This window comes from Bombus flavifrons, chromosome 13 (assembly GCF_040668555.2).
Source record: "Bombus flavifrons isolate JBK064 chromosome 13, iyBomFlav1_principal, whole genome shotgun sequence".
Lineage (NCBI taxonomy): Eukaryota > Metazoa > Arthropoda > Insecta > Hymenoptera > Apidae > Bombus > Bombus flavifrons.
In genome coordinates, this window is record NC_138454.1 from 9,199,789 (window position 1) to 9,220,097 (window position 20,309).

At 40.9% G+C, this 20,309-nt stretch overlaps 3 protein-coding genes across 6 annotated transcripts in view; 2 read left to right on the plus strand and 1 right to left on the minus strand.

The window, feature by feature from the left end:
• LOC138186001 (uncharacterized) overlaps window positions 1-12,850 on the plus strand; it is a 132,372-nt gene extending 119,522 nt beyond the window's left edge. For 2 of the 3 annotated variants that reach the window (XM_069125410.1, XM_069125411.1), the window contains 3 exons: window positions 5,675-5,928; window positions 7,477-8,288; window positions 8,696-12,850. In XM_069125410.1, the coding sequence (XP_068981511.1) occupies window positions 5,761-5,928; window positions 7,477-8,288; window positions 8,696-9,170 (1,455 nt within the window). In that variant the 5' untranslated portion in view covers window positions 5,675-5,760 and the 3' untranslated portion in view covers window positions 9,171-12,850. The remainder of the gene's footprint in view (window positions 1-5,674; window positions 5,929-7,476; window positions 8,289-8,695) is intronic. The other variant, XR_011174766.1, reaches the window with a different exon arrangement.
• Window positions 281-4,541, minus strand: LOC138186441 (outer dynein arm-docking complex subunit 4-like). The gene is made up of 5 exons (XM_069126331.1): window positions 4,301-4,541; window positions 3,687-3,965; window positions 1,572-1,998; window positions 1,000-1,263; window positions 281-908 (listed from the first exon to the last, which is right to left on the minus strand). The coding sequence occupies exons 1-5, from the start codon at window positions 4,539-4,541 to the stop codon at window positions 281-283; spliced, it is 1,839 nt and encodes a 612-aa protein (XP_068982432.1).
• Window positions 12,851-17,841: 4,991 nt separating the features above from the next.
• LOC138186008 (solute carrier family 52, riboflavin transporter, member 3-A) lies at window positions 17,842-20,023 on the plus strand. Of its 2 annotated transcripts, XM_069125432.1 has the most exons (3): window positions 17,842-18,034; window positions 18,124-18,832; window positions 18,932-20,023. In XM_069125432.1, the coding sequence occupies exons 2-3, from the start codon at window positions 18,600-18,602 to the stop codon at window positions 20,013-20,015; spliced, it is 1,317 nt and encodes a 438-aa protein (XP_068981533.1). In that variant the 5' UTR covers window positions 17,842-18,034; window positions 18,124-18,599; the 3' UTR covers window positions 20,016-20,023. The 2 variants fall into 2 exon arrangements, with proteins under 2 accessions (XP_068981533.1, XP_068981530.1); XM_069125429.1 differs by lacking the exon at window positions 17,842-18,034 and having other exon boundaries at window positions 18,061-18,832.
• The last annotated feature ends 286 nt before the right edge of the window (window positions 20,024-20,309 follow it).

The window sequence follows — 20,309 nt, forward strand, 5'->3', positions numbered from 1 at the left end:
CTCACTTGTCAAGGATAACAGTTTCAACTTCTCAAAGTCCTCAAAATCTTATCGGAGATCAACGAAACTTAGTACCTATACTCGTAACTTTACGCTTCATCATTGCCATTCATATTCATCAAGGTACACGACGTTAAGTCCGTCCTTGTATAACTTGTAGCACTTCGACAAAGCTGTGGTTCTCGTTCACCGACCAAAGTATGCTTCGTACTCGCGAACCTGGTGACACAGTCAACCGGACGAACAGGATCGACATTCACGAGACACCAGACTCTAAACGTTATTCATATTCATCGAAGTCTGCGAAGCTAGGTTTGTCCTTGGAGGATTCGTATTGCGCCAGTAGAGCTTTCCTGGCCTCTTTCTCGGGGTCTCGCGGAGGACTAGGCAATATAGTCATCCTCTTGCAGGGCAGCTTGAACTTGCGATCCACGGGCTTGCAGCCAGGCATCACCGACAATCTACGATTCGCAGGAACCGCGTCCATCCGCCTCCAAAGAAAATCCACCTCGGTTTTCATATCGTCTGGCATTAAATTTAATATCAGCTGTTGCCTCGCTGCGATCGCGTCGAACGCCAGCAACTTCTCCATGTCCATGTCGTCGATCACCTCGATCGCGTTTTTGTAGAAGTCGATGAGGAAGTCGAGGCCAAGCTTCTTAGCACTGGACAGTGCTAGAAGAGCCGCTTCTTTCGCTTCGTTGCGGTAATTTTGACTGATTTCGATCCGAATGAAGAGGTGTTGAGAATTTAACATCCACTGCTCGTTGCCTGCTTCCTGTCCCATGTCTCGAGCCTTTTTACCATAAAATCTGGCCAGATCGTAACGACGGATGTCGATCAAGTATTTCGAGAACTCGTGAAACAGCCAAGCTAGCTCCGAAGGTTCCGAGGCCATGGCTAGCCTTCTAAATTTTAAAGATGAAACAGAAGAACGTTTAATATAGAATATTTAGTACGTTTTAGAGGAATATATATCGCGAAAGAAAAAGAAGAAACCTGCGGTAGGTCTTGAGAGTTTCTTTCCTATCGGTCGCTTTTAACCAACCAATGTCGCTGTCGCGTGGTAGCTCAGCAACTCGAATTCCCAGATGATGTTTCAAGTATGTTCTCTTAAGTTGTCTATCCTGTATCTTTGATAAATCGCGGGTGTCTATATAGGTCCACGCGACCATGTTGTAGAGCGCGTTCAGACACTTCTCCTTTAGAGGAAACATCTTCAGCGAGTACGAGTCGAACTTGTCTTTCACACGGTCCACCATTCTGAAAGAAATCGGATATATATCGAATTATTTTTTCACCACTTAAAATTCCTAGCTAAAATAAGAAATCCGAAGCTATTTCTCTTCTGTAGTAAAATGTGTTTTACTTTCTTTATCGCTTCCCTATACTTTCCCTCAACTTCCTCTGCTGTGTTTCAAAAATTCTCAAAACAAGCTCGTTCTTATCATTCTTTTATCACCTCTGAATTATCCAGCATCTACGTTCTTCGCGGAGAAGTATTGGAGAAAATTTCTCAAGAAGATATTCAAGCGCGAAGAGAATTCGATTCTCGTTCACCAACGACTCACCCGAAAAAGGTGATGTAGTCTTTTCGCATTCTAATTTCGTGCAGGCGATGCAACAGGAAGTCTGCCTGGATAATGATAAGGTTCCTCCTCAACTTCTTCTCGTTCTCCAATATCTTCTTGTGACCCGGAGGTATGCGTCTACTCTCGAACATCATCACGTAAAGTGGTCGTCGCATTCGCAACACGTTCTGCCTACGGATACCTCTCCGGTAATTCCTCGATATCACTTGATGAAGCAACACGCTGGTCTCTTTATTCGGGGATTCCAGTTTTTCCGGATGTTCGGCCAGGTGTTGCAAAAATTCGTTATCGTGCGCCAGGCAACCAAGGTATATGTGCGCGAGAATACGCTGCATCCTTCTGAACTCGGCTTCCGCTCGAGCTTCAGGGTAATTCACTTTGAACTTTGTTTGTTCCTCTTCTATGCCTAGAGAACGATATAATTCTCGATTTTCGCTATTTTTTAAAGACAAGAGAGCGTAGTTTACTCTGATTTATGCTACGTATCTTATTACTGGAATGATCGCTTTTACGCTTACTATGTAAATTCTCATTCATAATTGTTCTATTTGTACGGTGTTCGATTAAACATCTATAAAAGTGACTAGAAAGAATTCTGCGAATCGCGATGAACATTTCGTCACGAGTGGGACAGAGACGAGAAATTGATCGTTCGAAGAATCATCGTGCTACCTGCGTATCTACACCGTATCGCATGGGAATAAACGTTGGCCGGAACAAGAGACAAAAGCGTCGCATAGAGGCGACCGTCTCTTATTACAGTCTCAAATGAAATCCCGACAGGCCGCGTTTGCTGAGCCAATGAAATATTCCCGAGGTAGCATAGCGGACTAAAATTTCGAGCAAAGTAGGATTGATTGCCGCTGCATTAAGGTAGAATCAATTATCTTTTTAGAGTGTTAGTCAAGGTTCCACTTTTATCACTTCGGCGTTCGCGTTTCCTGATTTATCAAGACGCTAGAACGCACCGGGTATCGTTCGTTGAACGTGGTGAGAACAACGCCAGCGGCATGTTGTTGCAGCCACCGCGACGATCAAAGGAAAGATTAAAACGTTTAACGAACGACATTATGTTCTAACGAGTTTCTGCTTTTCAATTTTCCCTCTTTATCCTTTTTTCATCCTTCTGTTTCTTTCTTTTTTTTCACGAAAAATCATCTTTACGACCGAAATGAAAAGTTAAAGTCCAATTAGTACGCGAAACGAAGAGTCGAGTCGACGAGCAGAGCGAAAGCTGTTAACTCTGTTCGCCTGTGGCAGCAGGTTTGCTGCGAAAACTGAAACCGTTAAATCAGGAAGTTGCAGCACAACTTAAGAATTATACTCGCGCTATAGTTTTGTCCGCATATTTCGCCCTGCTAAATTGACTGCCCCTAGCGTTTTGAAGTTTGCTAAACATCTATCGAGGCAGATACTTTTAAATCCTATTTCAAGCTTATTTATTATAATACTTGTAGCGGCACTCGACAGTAAACTAAGACCGGACGACGATAGAGCAGTGGTTAGCGCAGTAGACTACCGAAGCGTCTTGTTTTGCGACCAAGTTTTCAGGACAGAAAAAACAACCAAAAACAAAATCACATAAAAGCTCCGCTCCCCAGCGGCTTAATACCAAAGAACAGATTACATAAAAAGAAATATAACACGCCAACACATAACATAGTATGGCTTCGTCGTACCGTCGCGTATCGGTACTTTTGCCTAACACATCTTACCGAAATTCACAGTTTATTGTGAATAACCAAATGTAATAATATGTATCTTAGTTTAAATAAACGTCTTAAAAAAAAAAAAAAGCAGTGGTTAGCGCCGTTGGTTGCGAACGTTCAACACCCAGGTTCAAATCCCGGCACCCGTAGTCCGATTTTTTCTCCACGATTCCTAACTGAGAAGAAGCCTACCGAATGCGTAGACATAAATCTCATATATCAGCAACAGTAGTGAGTACCATACCTATCTCGGCCTATACAATAGCAGCATTACTATCACGACCTATCCAGCTCATACTAATCGTTAAACTTCTTTAAACTTATCAAATTTTCCTATTCTGCTTTCCTATTTCCAAAGAAATTATCGTACATCGTTCAGCCTTACCTGCAAGCTCGTCCACTTCCTCTTTGAGTTTCTCGATCAGCAATTCCCGATATACCTGCAGCTCTCGTATCCACGGAGAGAGGAGTTCGAGTGCCATGGGTTCGGTATCTAAGCCGATACAGTCCTCGATGGTTTCGTTACCTCGCAATATCCCGTGCTGGAAGAACGTGGTTGGATACTTCTGGTAACCCTGATGGGCGTGTACCAAACTGTGTTCGAATTCGCCGATGTAAAATAGCGTCTGCAACTGCATGTGCTTCACATGGGAATGGGTCGGATCTGGAAATGAAAGCAATCTCGGGAAACAGCGAGTTAATTGCGTTTAAACGTCCAGCAGCAACTCAGCGCTGTTCGTTCGAAAATTAACTCTGCCATAGAAATGAACTTTGAGAAGGGAAAAAGCTATGGAACGTGCTCTCACGACTCCAAGTTACAGTACGGAAATCATTCGAAATATTTATTCCTTGCCTATGGTATCGTTGACAATAGCATTAGAAGGATGCTTGAAAGTTGATATTAGAAGGAATTCGAATTTTCAAATACTCGGATTTCAAAAATTACGAATTTCTATGAGGAGCATCTTAAGAACATTTTCTCAGAACGTAATATCTAACCTAAATTGAGACATTTCTCGGTGGTTTTCAACGCTCTGCGGAACCTAGCGTAATTAAGTTGCACTTTTCCGAGGCCAACGTATGTCCTAAGATCGTTTTGCTGGCCCTGTTGAATCGCCTTCTCGAAATACATCTCCGCAAGGGGGTATCTCTCGAGGCTTGACAGCCGGTAGCCCCATTCTCGGTAAACTATACCGTCCCTGAAGAACAAGGGACCCTCGTCGTCCTTCGTTTTCACCATCTTGCTAGGAATCTAATTTTCCTGGACAAGAAAACGAGAAATCGTTCGAAGAATGTTTGGCGTCGGAGTGCATTGAAGCTAACCTGTGCTTTGGATCGATATACAACTCAGGGAATTAAAAGAATCCGTATGGAGCCCAGAGGCTGCTCTTCACTCGTCAATTTTGCACCGTGGATTGGAAAAGAGTGATCGGTTGCGCGATCACATGTTTTCCAAAATCTTCGTAGTCGTCCGTGGAAGCGAACAAAAGCTTCTGTCAGCTGGTTCTGCATGATATCAGCCGATTTCGATACACGTGTGTAAGATGATTCGTAGAATGATTCAAGCTATTGGATCAAAAAGCTCGAGTTTATTCCTGTCCTTTCGCTTTTTCTTCGTGTTATTTATCGATATCGCAAATTGAAAATAGATATTTATTAGAGTATTTGAAAAAAACGTAACATATTCTAAAGGGCAGATTTGTCTGGACAGAAACAGAGCGATTTAAAGAACAATATTACTTTTAATAAAAATTTATTTCCGAATGAAACGATACACCAGTGCACCTGTGATCCTATAACAAAGCACCAACGATAAAGTAAAGCAAATCTTCTAATAAAAAGTTACACAAATATACTCTCGACCAACATTTCTTCCAGCCATTCCATTCATTAAACATTTATAAGGGAAATGGATCGTCGTGAAGATGACTAAGGCCTGTGGCGGGTGGACCCCATCCTTGTCGAACGCCCTGTGGGTACCTAAATTAGATGTGAATCTAATCTCAATCAGACAATTGGTAATTGTCGACGGATTACATCCGAATGACGGGAGAGGAATTACGAGCGTAGCTTTTCTTCCATTCTCTTCACCAATTTTAGAATAGCAACCTCGAATACTAAATATCTTAAGTATTTAGACCCGAGATAACGGCAAACGTATTCGTTACAAAATAAATTAGCGTCGTTTTACGTTTGTCGCTCAAAATAATCGTCTTTGATCCCCAAGTATTGCGATCACGCACTTACCCGATACTACGTACTCAGGTACGTACGTCGCACTTTTATCGGGTCTTTCGATTAAATTTCTAACTGAATGTAAAATGTAATTAGTCGAGTATAATAAAGAAAGAGATTTATGGAATTGTATTGCAGGATACTGGTGAAGCAAAGAATTTATTCAGATAGAGACGTCGAGTAATCGTGGACCATCGGTTTAGCTGTACCCTCGAGATGCGGTGATGGCTTTGCTGTACAGATTCGCGCAGCTGCCTGATAGCAGCGGCACGCGGGTCTTCTCTTTCGTCGTCACCAGGAGTGTGGTACGAGACCCTGAAAGAGACGTCACCAGCAAGGAGCTCGTCTGCGGCTTCCAGCGATGGTCCGTCGCATTTTCGCGTGGAAACAAGGTGATATATGTACAGGGTGGCAAACGTACATGCTTTTCCTTCAGCCTCATATTCGTGTTTATTTATCTCGATCCACGCGTTTATTAAATAGTCGTTGGTAAAATAATAACGAGCCGAGATAGACAGCAAAACGATAGGAGTGCAGATGAATTTAATTAATTTGGAAAGTAGCACGTTGGCATCAATGAGAAACCAGCGATAAAATCGCGAATCGATCGTAGCTAATGAATCGGAACTATTTGAAGAGTTGCGCCGAGCGAACCGCAAATACGACCACGGATGTTCGTCATCTTTTCCCGCTGAAATACGAGGCAACTCTCTGGTTGCACTCGCGTTTGCAATTCGTAATTCTACTCTGAGCGAGTCGTGGCGAAAAATGAGACATTTATTTCCACGACTTGGCTATTCATTTGCATACAAACATACGCGTTATTATTTGATGGAACATGTAATGAATTCAATTTCTTTCTTCGACACGAACGAATATTTCAGTCACGATTTAAGCAACTTCGAGGAATGCGCAGGTTACGATCGAACAAATATCTCGTTTCTTATTCGAACAAACTTTGGAAATGTAGGGGACAGGAAAGAAATTTTTCCGGGTCGTTAGGTTACGCTAAGCTTGTTTTCTCTTTTTCATCGAGCACCGTGTAGCGATAAAAGTTCTCTAAACGGCAAGAAGAAGCTAAACTCACAGAGTAACTGATTAAGCGCAGAATTCGAACGTGCACGCGAGTCATCAGACTGAAAAATCAATCGATATTGGGAAAGCTTGAATGCGATTAAACGTAAGGACCGATCGCTGTAGTACATACAACGCGCGTAGCAAAATATGCAGCGATCAACTCGATAATTAGATAACGATAATATCAGAAATTAACGAAGCGGCCGTTAACACATCGCCATCGAGCAGCAAAGGCAGCGTCGCATCGCGTCGCGCATACAATCGCCGATTCTTTGGTGTCGTCGACTGGAAATGAAAGAAACGTCCATTTCGATCGACGATCGCTCGTTCGTTCGATAGCCTCTGCAGGCTCGACAAAAAGCGGTAGTAAATTCGAACAAAATAATCCGCTTTTTAGTATCAAGAACTAAATTTAAAACATTGATTTTGTTGAAAAAAAAATAATAATAACGATGCAAATGAAGCGATTAAAAGACTAAACTATCGATCCTTTATTATCCTGTGTACAATGTATTTTTGCACCAAGTATTCGCAACAATTATGCGCACGTTTTCATAGTACGTATTAACATGATTGCACAGCGTCTATTTTCTCGCTGCAAATACCGATTAAGCGAAAGCAAATCTGTAGTTGACCTAATTGTAAAATACGTGCTATCAGATGCTTTGATCCAACCATCTACCACTTTGCATTGATCTCTGTAACAATGCTTTGCAAATTCTTTAGATGCGCATAAAAATCAGCAAAAGAACGACCAACCAACTATTTCCTTCCAGACTTCGATTCGTTATCTATCGGAAGCGAAAATAACCAACTAAACCAACCAACGTAAATTCACTTAGAAATCTCTTTTCGTTATTTAGGTTCTAGGCGCGTATCTCGTATGGCGTGGGGCCTCGAGAAACCTACGGGTCTACGTGGACTTCACGTTCACTCTGCTGAATCGGGAACATTTCTCGATGAACGAAGGTTTCTCCGGAAAACGAGTGAAATTCACGTACGAGGCGCCTGCCCAGGGCAACCGGAACTATATCCCGGTGTCGGACCTCTACAGCCGAAACTTCGCCGACACGAACGGCGAGTTTCAACTGGAATTGTCAATGGCAAATGTGAGGACCGTCTACATGACCGACCTTAAGATGCCCAGCAGCACATTCCCAGCTGGACAATCCAAATCTAACAAGCTGGAAACCGATTATTTCGCGTTCGGTGGCTTTGACTGGAACCTAGTAATTTATCCTAATGGAAACAAGGAGTTGGAAGGTTACCGTGGCCACGACAGTGGTATCAGCGTCTATTTGATGAGGATGAGCGGCTTCGATCATCGGTGCAGAGTGAGATACAGCGTGGCCTTGGGCGAAGGAGATCGTAGAATCGATTCGGGGCAGATCGAGGATCTGTCGGATGCCGAACGATGCGGGTTTGGCTGGCATACGCGTGTCAGATGGTCGGAAATCGCGCACAAAGGTGTGGTACGGGTATCCCTGGAGATGGTGGAAGCTAGGACCATCTGTGAAGTCGCCGTGCAAGCTCGAGGACCTTCGGTGCTACCAGCAACTCCTTGTTACGATCGTGACAAACAAGCCTGGATGATTCGAGCTGATTTGCATTCGGATACCGTCAGGCTACACCTGGTATACAAGGATATTCACAACGTTCCGAGGAATCATTTGAGGTTGGTAATTACAAGGGAATTTGTAGATTCCAGATATCTGAGTACGTATAGTTAGCGTATAGGATGTCTGAAATTAATTGGCCTATGTAGATTAGCAGAGAGGAATTTCTGTAAATTGTACTCGAGAGAATGTGAAATACCGCGGCATTGAAAAGAACATTGATTGAACAATTAATTTCGAACGGATCTTACTCCGTAATAATAGTAGTAGTAAGCTTCTTGTATTCAAGAAAGAAATTTCGGATCATCCACGTGTATTTCCATTCGAATCTCGATGACTTATAACAATCCTCTTTCGAAAATAAGTTCCTTAGAACTTAAAACGCCATCCTACCGCCATCTCCTATCGAATCTTGAAAGCTAAGTTTAAACGAAGTTTTGATAGAAACTTAATTTTCCTTCGTCAGGTATGTCAGCTGGTCAGCCTATCTACTTCGAGACGAGGAGCCCAGCACAGTGGCGATCAGTCTACCAGGCGCACCTTTCAGCCGCTACTACGCTCAAGAATCCGCAGACGAAGGTATCATCATGGAGACGAATCTTGACACGAACGAGGTGAAGGAAAATCACTGTCCTTTCCTCACGGACAAAGGGCAATTAAGGATCCGGCTGGAATGGAACGAGAGCCACTTGCTGTTCCAAGCAACCTACCACAAATACGACGACGTGTGCCGCATCCACAATCAGCAGATGAGACGGGAAATCGCCTCGCTGCAAGCGGAGAACTACAGTTTGGAGAGGCAGCTGTTCAGTTACCAGAAGAGCCTGGCGTACACGCAAGCGCAGCAGCAACAACAGCAACAACATCAGAATCAGCCACATCACGGTGGCCATCAGGCTCACCTGGAGAGATCCGCGTCCACAGACACCGAATATGCCTGACAAGTGGAACAACAGATGCACCCGAACGAGCTGCCGGCCGCCAGTTGTCGGCGACAATTGCCTATCGTGCACGAGGACGATCGTCGCGTTCACCAGAACCTGGTCCGGATGATGGATCGACGATTGAGCAACGTTCAGCTCCAGCAACGGCTGTACGAATCAGAGACGGTCTATCAGCAACGATACGGGGACGGCTCACCGCGTCAAAGTATCGTCGATCAGTCGTCGGAGCCGCCTCCTCATCCTCCTCATCATCGTCATCATCATCGTCTGAGTATCGTGCAGCAACCCAAGTCGGCGCGATCCAGCGTGGGCAGATCGGACAGCGGGTCGGATCGTGGAAACGATCGTTACTCTGGCTACTATTTGGGGTACGTCGGTCAGGCAGCGCACAAAAGACGTAGGACAACTTTCTGGGAGACCCTGACGGGTCTTGTGTGCTCATTGGGCGCTTTGGCTTCCAGGGCTGCCAAGATGGCCACCAGACGGGGAGAGCCACTTTGAAGAAGCTTAAACCCGTTCTCGCGGACCAGTGGACTGGTACGTTTTACGTTTGGGATCACGAAACGGATTACCAAGATACGGAGCTACGAATTGATGATTTATCGTGACACGTTGCGAACGCGTCCCGGAAAGCAGAACGTGACACGGATAAGAAAGAGGGAGAGAGGCAGAAAGAAAATATTAGGGGGAAGTAGAGAGCAAAGATCATCGATGGACCAGAAGTACGACCAAGAACGTCACTCGTTTCGTATATTCGTCGTATTTAATTGCTGTATCTCGAGGGATCGCTTGTTTCGAGGATGAAAGACTACCCAGCGGTGTCAATGTTAAATAGAAAAACGAAAAGAAAGATATAATGTTTCATGTTCCTGGTGGGCGCTATACAAGCTCGTGACCAGATTACCGATCAACTCGACAATATAGCAGATGGATGAGGCGAGCAGAGAGAAGAAACGACGGCGGCAAGAAAAAGATAACGTAGCGTGCGGACTCGGAAGGTATCGTTCGTACAAGGACAAGCGATCGATCATTTTTCGTCCATTTCTTTGTCGTTGGAGTCCGGTTTAAGGAAAAGAGCAAGAACGAAGAGGGTGAATGTCTCGTTTGGTTTGACCTTCTCGACGATAAGGCAGCTCCGGCCGAAGAAATTTCGGCTGAATGGAACCAACGCGACCTATTCGGAGCTGTTCTTTCTCGAGAATGGTGACAGGAGGAACCAGGAAGGTTGTTGACGTTAAAACAGCAAATCGTTCCGAATGCTGGTCAGATTTCACATACGTATACATACACGCATACACTTGCTAGGAATCAGAAAACCAAGAGAGGGAACCGAAAGAGAAAAGAGAAAGGGAAAGAGAACAAGGTCTCCCTCGATCGTGAATTCTATTATGCACGTATATGAATACAATTCTATCTACTACTTTGTCAATTTACTAAGGGAAAACAAGAAACAAAACAAAAAACCTATTTTCCTCTAAAGACTTTTTTCACCTATCGTCTACGACTTCTTTGATAATAAAGAATCCGTGCGCGACGTAGTCGTCGAGTCGTAACAGCGTAACTTATTATTACCGTAGAATACTTACACCTAAACGAATGCAAACAAAAAAAAATTTAATAATAACAGTACTAATGAATAATACCTTAGAGTGCAGTCGATGTTACATAAACCGAAAGTAGGGATGAACGAAGGACTCGATTTCTCGTTGCAGAGTAATCGACGTGGTACACTATAAACATGCGTCTTTACACTTCTACACGAATGTACACATATACGAAAATACACAGGCATCAACGTTCGTACTCGACCATCGGCTTTTTTTTCAAAAACTAAAAAGCCAAAAAAGACCAGGGTAAAAAAGAAACAAAAAACGATGCGAACGATTCGTGTGAAATTTTTCACTGTCCCATCGGGTGTATACGTTCGATTTATTTATTATCGTGCGAGGAGTTCGTTGATTTCTTTCGTTAATTACCCAGTCCAATATATGTATGTGTGTCAAATCTATTTTTCTCAAAATTTAGTCGCGCTAATCGTCGTTTTATCGATAAATCAAACTATCTGGAGATATAAGTACGCGTTGTAGACAACACGATCGAAGGTACAGTTTGAACCAGAGAGAAATTAACGAAGATACCCGTACAGAGTGAAAGAAGCCAGAAACAACGTGGCACGTGTAACATTTACAGATCGAAGAGATATCCAGTTTATTGAAAATGTCAAAAGTACATATTCGTTTCTCTAGCCACTCTGGCAATGTTCTACTGTACCTTTGTACCAGTATATAGTGTCACCGTACGTGCGAGGTCTTCGACGATATTGCACATTTTAGCCTTTACGTCGCGCGCTTGTCACCTAAATTCTTATCGCCTTTCGCCGGCTACTCGTCATCGATGTTTCCATGTTACCCTTAATCCGTACACAATTTTCAAATGGGACGCATTTTCCAAAAGACATAAGTTTATTATCTTCTATAGTCCTTCGGGATCTCTAAAATTCTTCCGAATGTCATATTCTTTTTATCATGGAAGTCGATCTTCGAGAAACACCAGTATCCTCGTAATCTCTGTGTCCCCTATCCCCAAAGAGTCGCCAACTCCTTGTGCTTCGTCGCTCCTAAATCCCAAAGCAGTTTGTCCCCGCTTCGATTCTCCTTTAGGCAAGAACAGATACTGGACAAAGCTCAGATCCACAACAAACCCACAAACCAGACAGATGTAGATATCCCTTCGTGCAAACTTTCCTCTAGCTACCAACAACTCCTACACCGTTCTTCCCCGTTTCCTAAAATAGCTCGCAGATCAGTACCTTTCATCTTCTGCTCCAACTCACAGTATGGTCCACCTAGAGACAAGAAAATGTAATTCTGTATTACTATATCGGTTCACTTCGTACAATATTGATTTTCTTCGCAGTAGTAGAAGCAGAAATTCTACGACCAATTCGCCTGAAACCTGTCTTTTCTCGTCCTGTGTCTTGGTCCCGATATGACGTCCCATTTGAAGACATCGTATCCTGTTCTTATCTTCATTCCCCGTGTAATCGTAGCTACAAATAACGGTGTACATCGAAACACATGTACATGAACGATACGTGCACGTCGGTGTTCGCATCAGGCTACATCGGTACCGAGGACGATCGATACACCACCGTTAGTCCATACACCGCATATACGTTTAACAGACCACCATGAATCGTCGTGTACCGCGCACGTGTACCCGCAGGTGATTCGGGCTCGCTTGTACACACGAAACTCGGGTCCCGCGATGCCCGATTAAAAGCATGGACGCGAAAGCCGATGCCATTCCATGGAATCCTGGGATATCCCTAATTTCCTCCGGTTAGCTCCGTTGCCTGCGATCTTGATTCCAGACCTCGATACGTCTCCAATTTCATTTCGCCTTCGCTATGCACGTCCTTTTCACTTCTCGAAGTTAATAGATTTAGCTTGACCTTGGTGTTGCAATTAAAGTATTCGTGACCTCGAAGAAGTAAACTTCGGAGGATTACAATTTAAATAGATTTATGGAAATAATATATCGACGAAGAAAAGTTGTAATGCTCGGTCATTTTGATGTTCCAAGTGTTTTTATTCGAAACGATCCTAGAGTTTAGTTAAAAGAACGGCAAGATTCACGAAATTCGAGTTGATGCTTTTAACCGGAAGCGACGGTCGCACCGATCGAGAAAAAAATGCGTCGCATGAAAGTTGTATCCCTCCTCTGAAGTAGCGGAGTCTGTATACTTTGTATATAACTGTACTAAACTGTCGAAAAACTTTAAGAGTGAAAATTAAAGAAGAGAGCTGTGCCTACATATTATGCGCGATGCGGAGAAAGGTTTCAAAGCGAATCGCACGATCGAGAACCTCGTCGTTTCGTTTTAACGATAATTACATTCTGCGATTAGACTTTGACTCGATTGCTTCTGTTGCATTTTCGTGGAGACCGCGAATAATCTACGTGTAATTCGTATAATTACGTATAATATTGTATACCTATATAATAATTTGTATAATTCGTGTTATTTCGTCTATTTTAGTTGCAATAATATCCAGTGCTGCTTTTTGAAATATTTGCCATAATTCGTGTTACAATTTCAGATAAAGTATCTACCACGAAATGTGCTCTAATTTCCAGTATAATCGCCACTTGAAACGGACACTAATGGTGGAAAAATTACTTGCCACGTGTTTTTACTAACGATATTGTAATCTTCCTCGGTAGGTCGAGCTTAGAAACCGATAAGGCGAGTCTTGATGGGACTAGCGACGATAAAAACGATAAATAACTCGTTCCGTTAATTGCGTTTCTGATATTTTTTGCGTCTATGAATCACTACTATTACGGAGGATTCTCCCTTTCGAGTCAGCGAAAATTTATTCGATTCCCAGGATAGAACTGGGCTGAGATCTCCGCGAAATCCTATTTCCATTTTAATATGGCACCCATTTAAATTCATATAACCGTCAAGATTACGTTTGACCGTGTATCTTCTTCTAATCTTGCGATAACAAAGATCCAAAGTATGATCAAGTTAGTAAAAAAGAATGAGGAAAAAACATTGAATTTGTCACGATGGAAAGAAGATAAAAGAAAAAGAGAGAAATTAGAAAAATAAAGAAACGATGAACGAGAGACACGATCGTGCGATCCTCGATGATTCTACACCTACGGAGGTTGAGGATCGTCGCAATGTAAGTGTAACACGTTTCTTTAAACGTAACAGAGAAGAAATAATAGCGGAAGCGATTCGTCGTGCAGCGCACGCGCTTTCCACCAGTATCCTCGATTCAAAGTTTTCTTATCTAGTATACAGTCGTGTGTACAGGACCACAGACGGGAATCGTCGACGTCAATGCGTCTCCGAAGCTTGTCACATCTCCCGCCTAACGGCCAACGATCCTCGAACTTGGTTCTAGTCGACATTAATTAAAAACAAAAAAAAAAAAGGAAAATAATGAAACGATCTTTTCGAAACGATCGCGATTCGTTCGAAATATCGGCGACCAGGCCAAGTTGAAGGAATTTTTTATCGGCGACAAAAGACCGATCGTATCTAATGTCATTGTATTGTTGTGTAATTTGTCAGATTTTATCGATCGTAACGTTCGCGTCCGCACAAATGCGAACACCTAAAGAAACGGAACCGTTTACAGGAATCTCTCGTGTGTCCCTCCTTGCCAGTCTAAGCTCTCCTGTTTCACGGTTTTCAATTTTCTATCGAAACGCTTGCGACAGGCGTGACAGCAGCTCTGACAATCGCACCTAATCCGATCGAACGATTAAATTCACGCGTCTGTCAGCGCGATAATCCCGCGATCTCCGCTTTGGCACGTTCTAATCGATGCGATGCCTGATAAATGTTGCACGACATCTGGGAGAATTTATTAATGTCTGTATAACAAAGAATGCGTACACGTTTCAAGCTATTCGATAGTCGCAATAGGTGTGACTACATCGAAAGAAGAGGAATTCGAATAGCTCGAACGTGGAATGTTCTATCCAATATTCAGGATACGTAGCGTATTCGATATCTAGATGTTTTTAATATCTAGAATAGCGACAGCAGGAATTTCAGCTACAATTGGCATTCAATTTTCAGAGCTCTCGGCGACCTACGCCACTTTATAGCAATCCTTGTCCACACATTTTCCAAATAGTCTCATTCGGTGTCTAATTTTACCTCCGCGATAATTCAGAACACTTAATCACCTTGTATGTCACACGACTGTCTAGTTTATTCCAGTTTCTTATACTATATAGAAAATTACACTGTGTACTATGCGAGTAAGATAATACAACATTTGAATAATGTATAGATTAAATGATAGTACAATTTGAAGACAAATTAACGAATAGCTTCGTTTTATCTCCCATGTGTCGTCGCATTAGCGAGCTCCCGAACACGCTTCGAAGTCCTCGTGCCCGCAATTCGGCTCGGCACTTCAGTCAATTAAACTCACTCTCGCGAGAGTCGGATGCGGGCCAGAGAAACGCAGAACACCAAGCGGAATTACATACGCATAACTATACACTACGATATAGTAGACACGCTCGGAATTTATCATCGGCATGTCGGCATATCAGTTGGGTCAAGGAGCCTCGTTTCTCCCTCTCTCTCTCTCTCTCTCTCCCCCCTCTCTCCTTTCAATTTCCTTGATTCCATCTCTTATTACCGTATCTTCCAACCATCTTATACGTTTTTTCTTATCTCTTATTATCTGCGATTTCTTCCTTCGGTTAAAGAGAGGTCGTTTCGCGTCTCTTATGCTTTTGCGTCAGCGTGGATCAATTGACCCTTTTTATGGAGATCGACGCGTGTTGCTGAGCGATCCATCGTTGAGAAACAAGTGGAAAGATCGATCATGCGTTCTGAAAAGATCGTTATGGATTATTCATGCAGATTTTTTGAAACTTTTGAAATTTTAGTTTAGAATGAAAATTACGGAAATTGGGAAATCTTAAGCGATGGAACCGAATAAAAGGATGGTCCCATAAGCTTTTGTTCGGGCTATGTAAATATCGGACATCAGCCTCTTATCCGTTCGCTCTCCGAACCTGAGCCAATATTGCTCTTCCCCGCTCCAATGTCGCATAATTAATTTTTGTCCATCGATATTCCGAGTCTGTAACTCTTTTCAACAGAGCCGAGGGTTGGGGTAGGACGTTAATATCGTACCTGTTTCCAGGTTATCGGTTTTCCTTAAAAACCAGATATGAAATATGAAGTGCGTAACAGGCAGCACATATCTATCGCCAAAAATCCTGCAGAATTCATAGAACTTATTATGACTGGGACCTGATGACTATTTACGAGATACGCGAACATATACCTCGCGATGCCCTTTCATTTAAATTGTCGCTTCATTTCCTAAACTTTGTTTAGTTTTCCTAGAACTTTTTACCTTTTATGTTAAAACACTATGCTGACTATCTTTCCTTCTCTTTTCTGTCGAAGTCTATAAAACGTTATAAAACGTTATATAAAACTATATTTTTCCGTATCATTGAAAGAACGCTCCATAACCCGATTGACAAACGATGGTGAATGATAGACAAAATTTCTGATCGAAACACCAAAAAGCCGATTTTTCATACACTTCTTAATCTTTTATGTGAACGGAACCTTGCAGTTATATGTGAGAACATCGTAGCGCGCTGACGGATGATGACGCCATAAAACAATATCAATTCCCTAGTTCATTTTCGCGGAAAGGACCGCTCACATGTTAGTTCACGAACTACGATCGCCTGCGATGCGAGTTACTTTACTCGAAATAATTTTTCTTACAGTAAGTTGAACGATATATTTTTCCTGGTGCTCCTTCAACGGGAGCGAACGTCACGTTTTTTCTTAACGACGAAACTCTCTCCTTCGTGTTACGTGCCGATAATGTTCGCACTGTTGTCCTCGCGTCGTTAGGTCCGGTGCAAACGAGCGACTTTTGTCGTTGCGATATCGCTGCGATCGTATATCTGTCTGCGTTGTTTTTAACTGAGAAAACAAAGAAAAACATGTGATTACAACGAGACCGCAACGATAAAGATCGCTCGTCTGCGTCCAACCTTGTCGTATTTTCCCTCTGTAATAATTTTAATGGTAAACAAAGAAAAGTACTTGCTTAAAAATAAGATAATAATTGACAAGTGATAAATAGCAAATGACTTGCAAAACAATCAACGACCATTTGCATTTGTGTTTTTTTACGATAACGTCAGAAACTTTCGGTCGTTATAATTGCACATAAAGAAAAAAAACACATTAAATATTAATTTTTGATGATATTCCGTAACACGACGACTCGAGAGAGTTCATCGAACGATCTAGTCGAGCGTTTCCTTTTTCAGCTTTTATCCTTGTCTAACGACTCTTTTTCGATTGATGTATGTTCGTACTTTTTACGCACGATGTAAACACACCTCTTTACGCAACAACCTTTTTCATGCGTGTGATCTATTTGAGAGAAAAAAGATACAAAAAAAAAGAAAAAAAGAATAAAAAAAAATGCGAATGCAAAACCGTCATACGTTTCTCAGAGTTTTGAGACATATACTAATGTACTTAAACCATCTGTGAGTCTGCCTCGTCTTTTATAAAGTTCTTGCTATATTCAACTGATGGTGGTATTTATTTCGTTTAACCTCTCCATCTACGATTTAAGTATTAATCTTTATGATAAACAGTCTTACAAACTACTATTACTACAATTGCATGGACATCTATAGTTACTTGCTTTTTGCTTTAAAAAACTTACGTTCTCTTGTACTTCATCCGTTCGCATTCTATATTAGACAATTTAGGATGATATCAATTTTCGTAAAAATAATATAGCAGAAGATATCAATCAAAATGTTCCAACCAAAACCAATTACATTACATGACTGAATCAAATCAAAAACAGACATATTGTACCATGAACTGCACAATTTCTGAGAAAAAGTACAAAAAATGAATTTGGCCATCTTTTTAAGAAACAAACTCTGCGTTATTACAGCCTAGTGCCTCCCTCCCGCCCACAGAAAACATCAGGAGGGTTTTAATTATTATTACTTACATAGAACATATTATTAGAACATAGTTAAAAAAAAATGTGAGAACTGATACCATTTTTAAATTATACTGTATATCTAACAATTTATCCATAACTATGACAGTAAAAATGCATAATTATTTATTATATAATTATATTATATAATTATTAAAGTCAATCATTAATCAGCAAAGACGATAGTCGTGTTGCGGCCGTGGCAATATACAGATTATCGTATCACAATTTTATCATATTATAATCGCCACCATTTTTGGATTATTAATTTTTTCCAACAATTTTCTACACGCAGTCGCAGAAAAGTTAAAAGTAACTATATACATACATGCGCACCTAGCGAACACCGAATTCATTCAGTTCCTGTCGTCGTGGCTGTAACGTTTGTTTGTTATTTTAAGGTTATGTTTTCCACAAGAAGAAAGAAGAAAAATGTCTTGAAAAAAATGTGTTCTGTGATGACGTTCAAGTGATTTTTCATGACTTTAAAAATTTGTTACCTAATTTTAAAAAATTTTTATTTTAAAAGAAAATCTCTTTAGATGTGAAGATCGTCGTAATACAACGAGTTGCCTGCCTCAATACCGAAATAGTATTAAATAAAAGTGTCTTCTAAAGTCATTATCAACTAATTCATCGAATGAATTATTTTTCTCATATTTGTCATTAATAAGATAAAAATAAGAGCTTTCTAGAGGTTATATTTTGCAATTGTAAAATTTTGAACATAAGAAAGAACAGTTCTACTCCCATATGCTGTGTATGCACATTTTCTATCAAAAAAATAACTAATTTAAAAAAAAACAGACTAAAAACGGCAGTACAAGAGCAAAAAATTCATCAGCAAGGTCGTTTGACCTATTTAGACCCACTGTTGATGAATGACAAAACACAGAACATGTTGAGCCAAAAATTAAGTAACAGAAGGTTGTTAGTTGATCTACTTGCACTGATGTTTGGGCTTGGTGCATGGATTGGTGTGAATGGTATATATGTTCAACTACCACTTCTTGTGAACAGTGCTCCGGAAGGATGGAGTCTTCCAGCTCATATGGTTATGCTAGTACAATTTGCCAACTTGGGACCAATACTATATACATTATATATAAAGTATGTATATGTTAAAAATAATATTTTCACTTTATAATATATAAATACTACAGCTCACTAAATATATGTATATATATATATATTATTTTTCTGTTTTAGATATAGTAAATGGGTATGTGATAAATACATTACCTATGTCCTCCTAGCAGCAGGAGCACTATCTACTATTATATTAGCTTTTGTATATAATAAAACAACGATAATATTTGGCAATGAGCATTCCACTGCTTTGTTGTCATTGATGTTTGTAACTGCAATTGTTGGATGTACCAGTTCAGTTCTTTTCATGCCATACATGAGGAACTATAGAGAAATTTATTTAGTATCCTATCTTGTAGGAGAAGGACTTAGCGGATTTGTGCCAAGTGTAGTGGCATTAATCCAAGGTGTTGGTGGAAACCCAGAATGTTTGAATAATACTAAAGCTGAGTCTACTCATGTAGAACTCACACCATATTATCCAGAACCCCGATTTTCAAGTCAGACTTTCTTTATTTTTATTGGTACTTTGTTGTTTTTGTGTTACTTGGCTTTCTTGGGACTGAACAATTTGTCTATTGCCATTGGAGAGCGTGTGAAACATCCAGCAAGCATGGAAACATTGCCAACAGATACAAGAGCACCTCCTAGTTATAAAACCAATTCTGGTTGGACAATGTCTAAGGAAGTGTATTCATATTTATTAATTATGATGGCAGTGGTTTGTTTCTTAGGTAATGGTACATTACCAAGTATTCAATCATATTCTTGTTTACCATATGGAAATGTTGCGTATCATTTAACTGTTACATTGTCATCAATGGCTGGTCCATTGGCAATGTGTCTAGGTTTTGTTATTAAAATGCCAAAAGTGAGTTTCCTATCTGGCCTGATGGTTATTCTTATAGCACTTTCTGGTTTTGTTTGCTTCTTAGCTATCGAATCACCTACGCCACCTCTGCAATATAGTTGGGTGGGTGAATTTCTAGTAGTCCTATCTTGGATATTAATTAGTGGTTTAATAGGATTTATAAAATTGGGTATCACAACATTATTTAGACCTGATCCTGGTAGGGGTCTATATTATACTGGTGTTGCAACTCAAGTTGGATCATTAGTAGGAGCAATAATAACATTTGTTTTAGTTAATCATGCAAAACTATTCCATTCTTATTCACCATGTTCAATGACTTCAGTACATTGACGTTTGATATAAATAATTTTGTTAGAGAAAATAGTATAAAATTAATTAAGAAAACAAAATATATTTCTTAGCTCTTGTTACTTATGATACATATACATGAAAGAGCAGGGTTTTATCATTCTTTAGTCTTATAAATCTAGGGGGTGGAACTAGTTGATTTACACAAGTAGGAATTAGTTCAGATTTTATAATTTTGATCTTAAATAAACACAATTGCAATTCCAAAGTTGATTTTATAGATTACTAGTATTAAACCTGCTTATACTCTAAGCTGTAAAATATCAAGGAGATGAA

Bases quoted from the DNA above. Each gene is read 5' to 3' on its own strand.
- LOC138186441 (XM_069126331.1), bottom strand. From the start codon at position 4,541: ATGGTGAAAACGAAGGACGACGAGGGTCCCTTGTTCTTCAGGGACGGT. The intron at 1,999-3,686 runs GTAAGGCTGAAC...ATCGTTCTCTAG, and splicing joins GGAAGTGGACGAGCTTGCAG to GCATAGAAGAGGAACAAACA. The intron at 1,264-1,571 runs GTGAGTCGTTGG...GATTTCTTTCAG, and splicing joins GACTACATCACCTTTTTCGG to AATGGTGGACCGTGTGAAAG.
- LOC138186008 (XM_069125432.1), top strand. From the start codon at position 18,600: ATGAATGACAAAACACAGAACATGTTGAGCCAAAAATTAAGTAACAGA. The intron at 18,833-18,931 runs GTATGTATATGT...TTTCTGTTTTAG, and splicing joins CTATATACATTATATATAAA to ATATAGTAAATGGGTATGTG.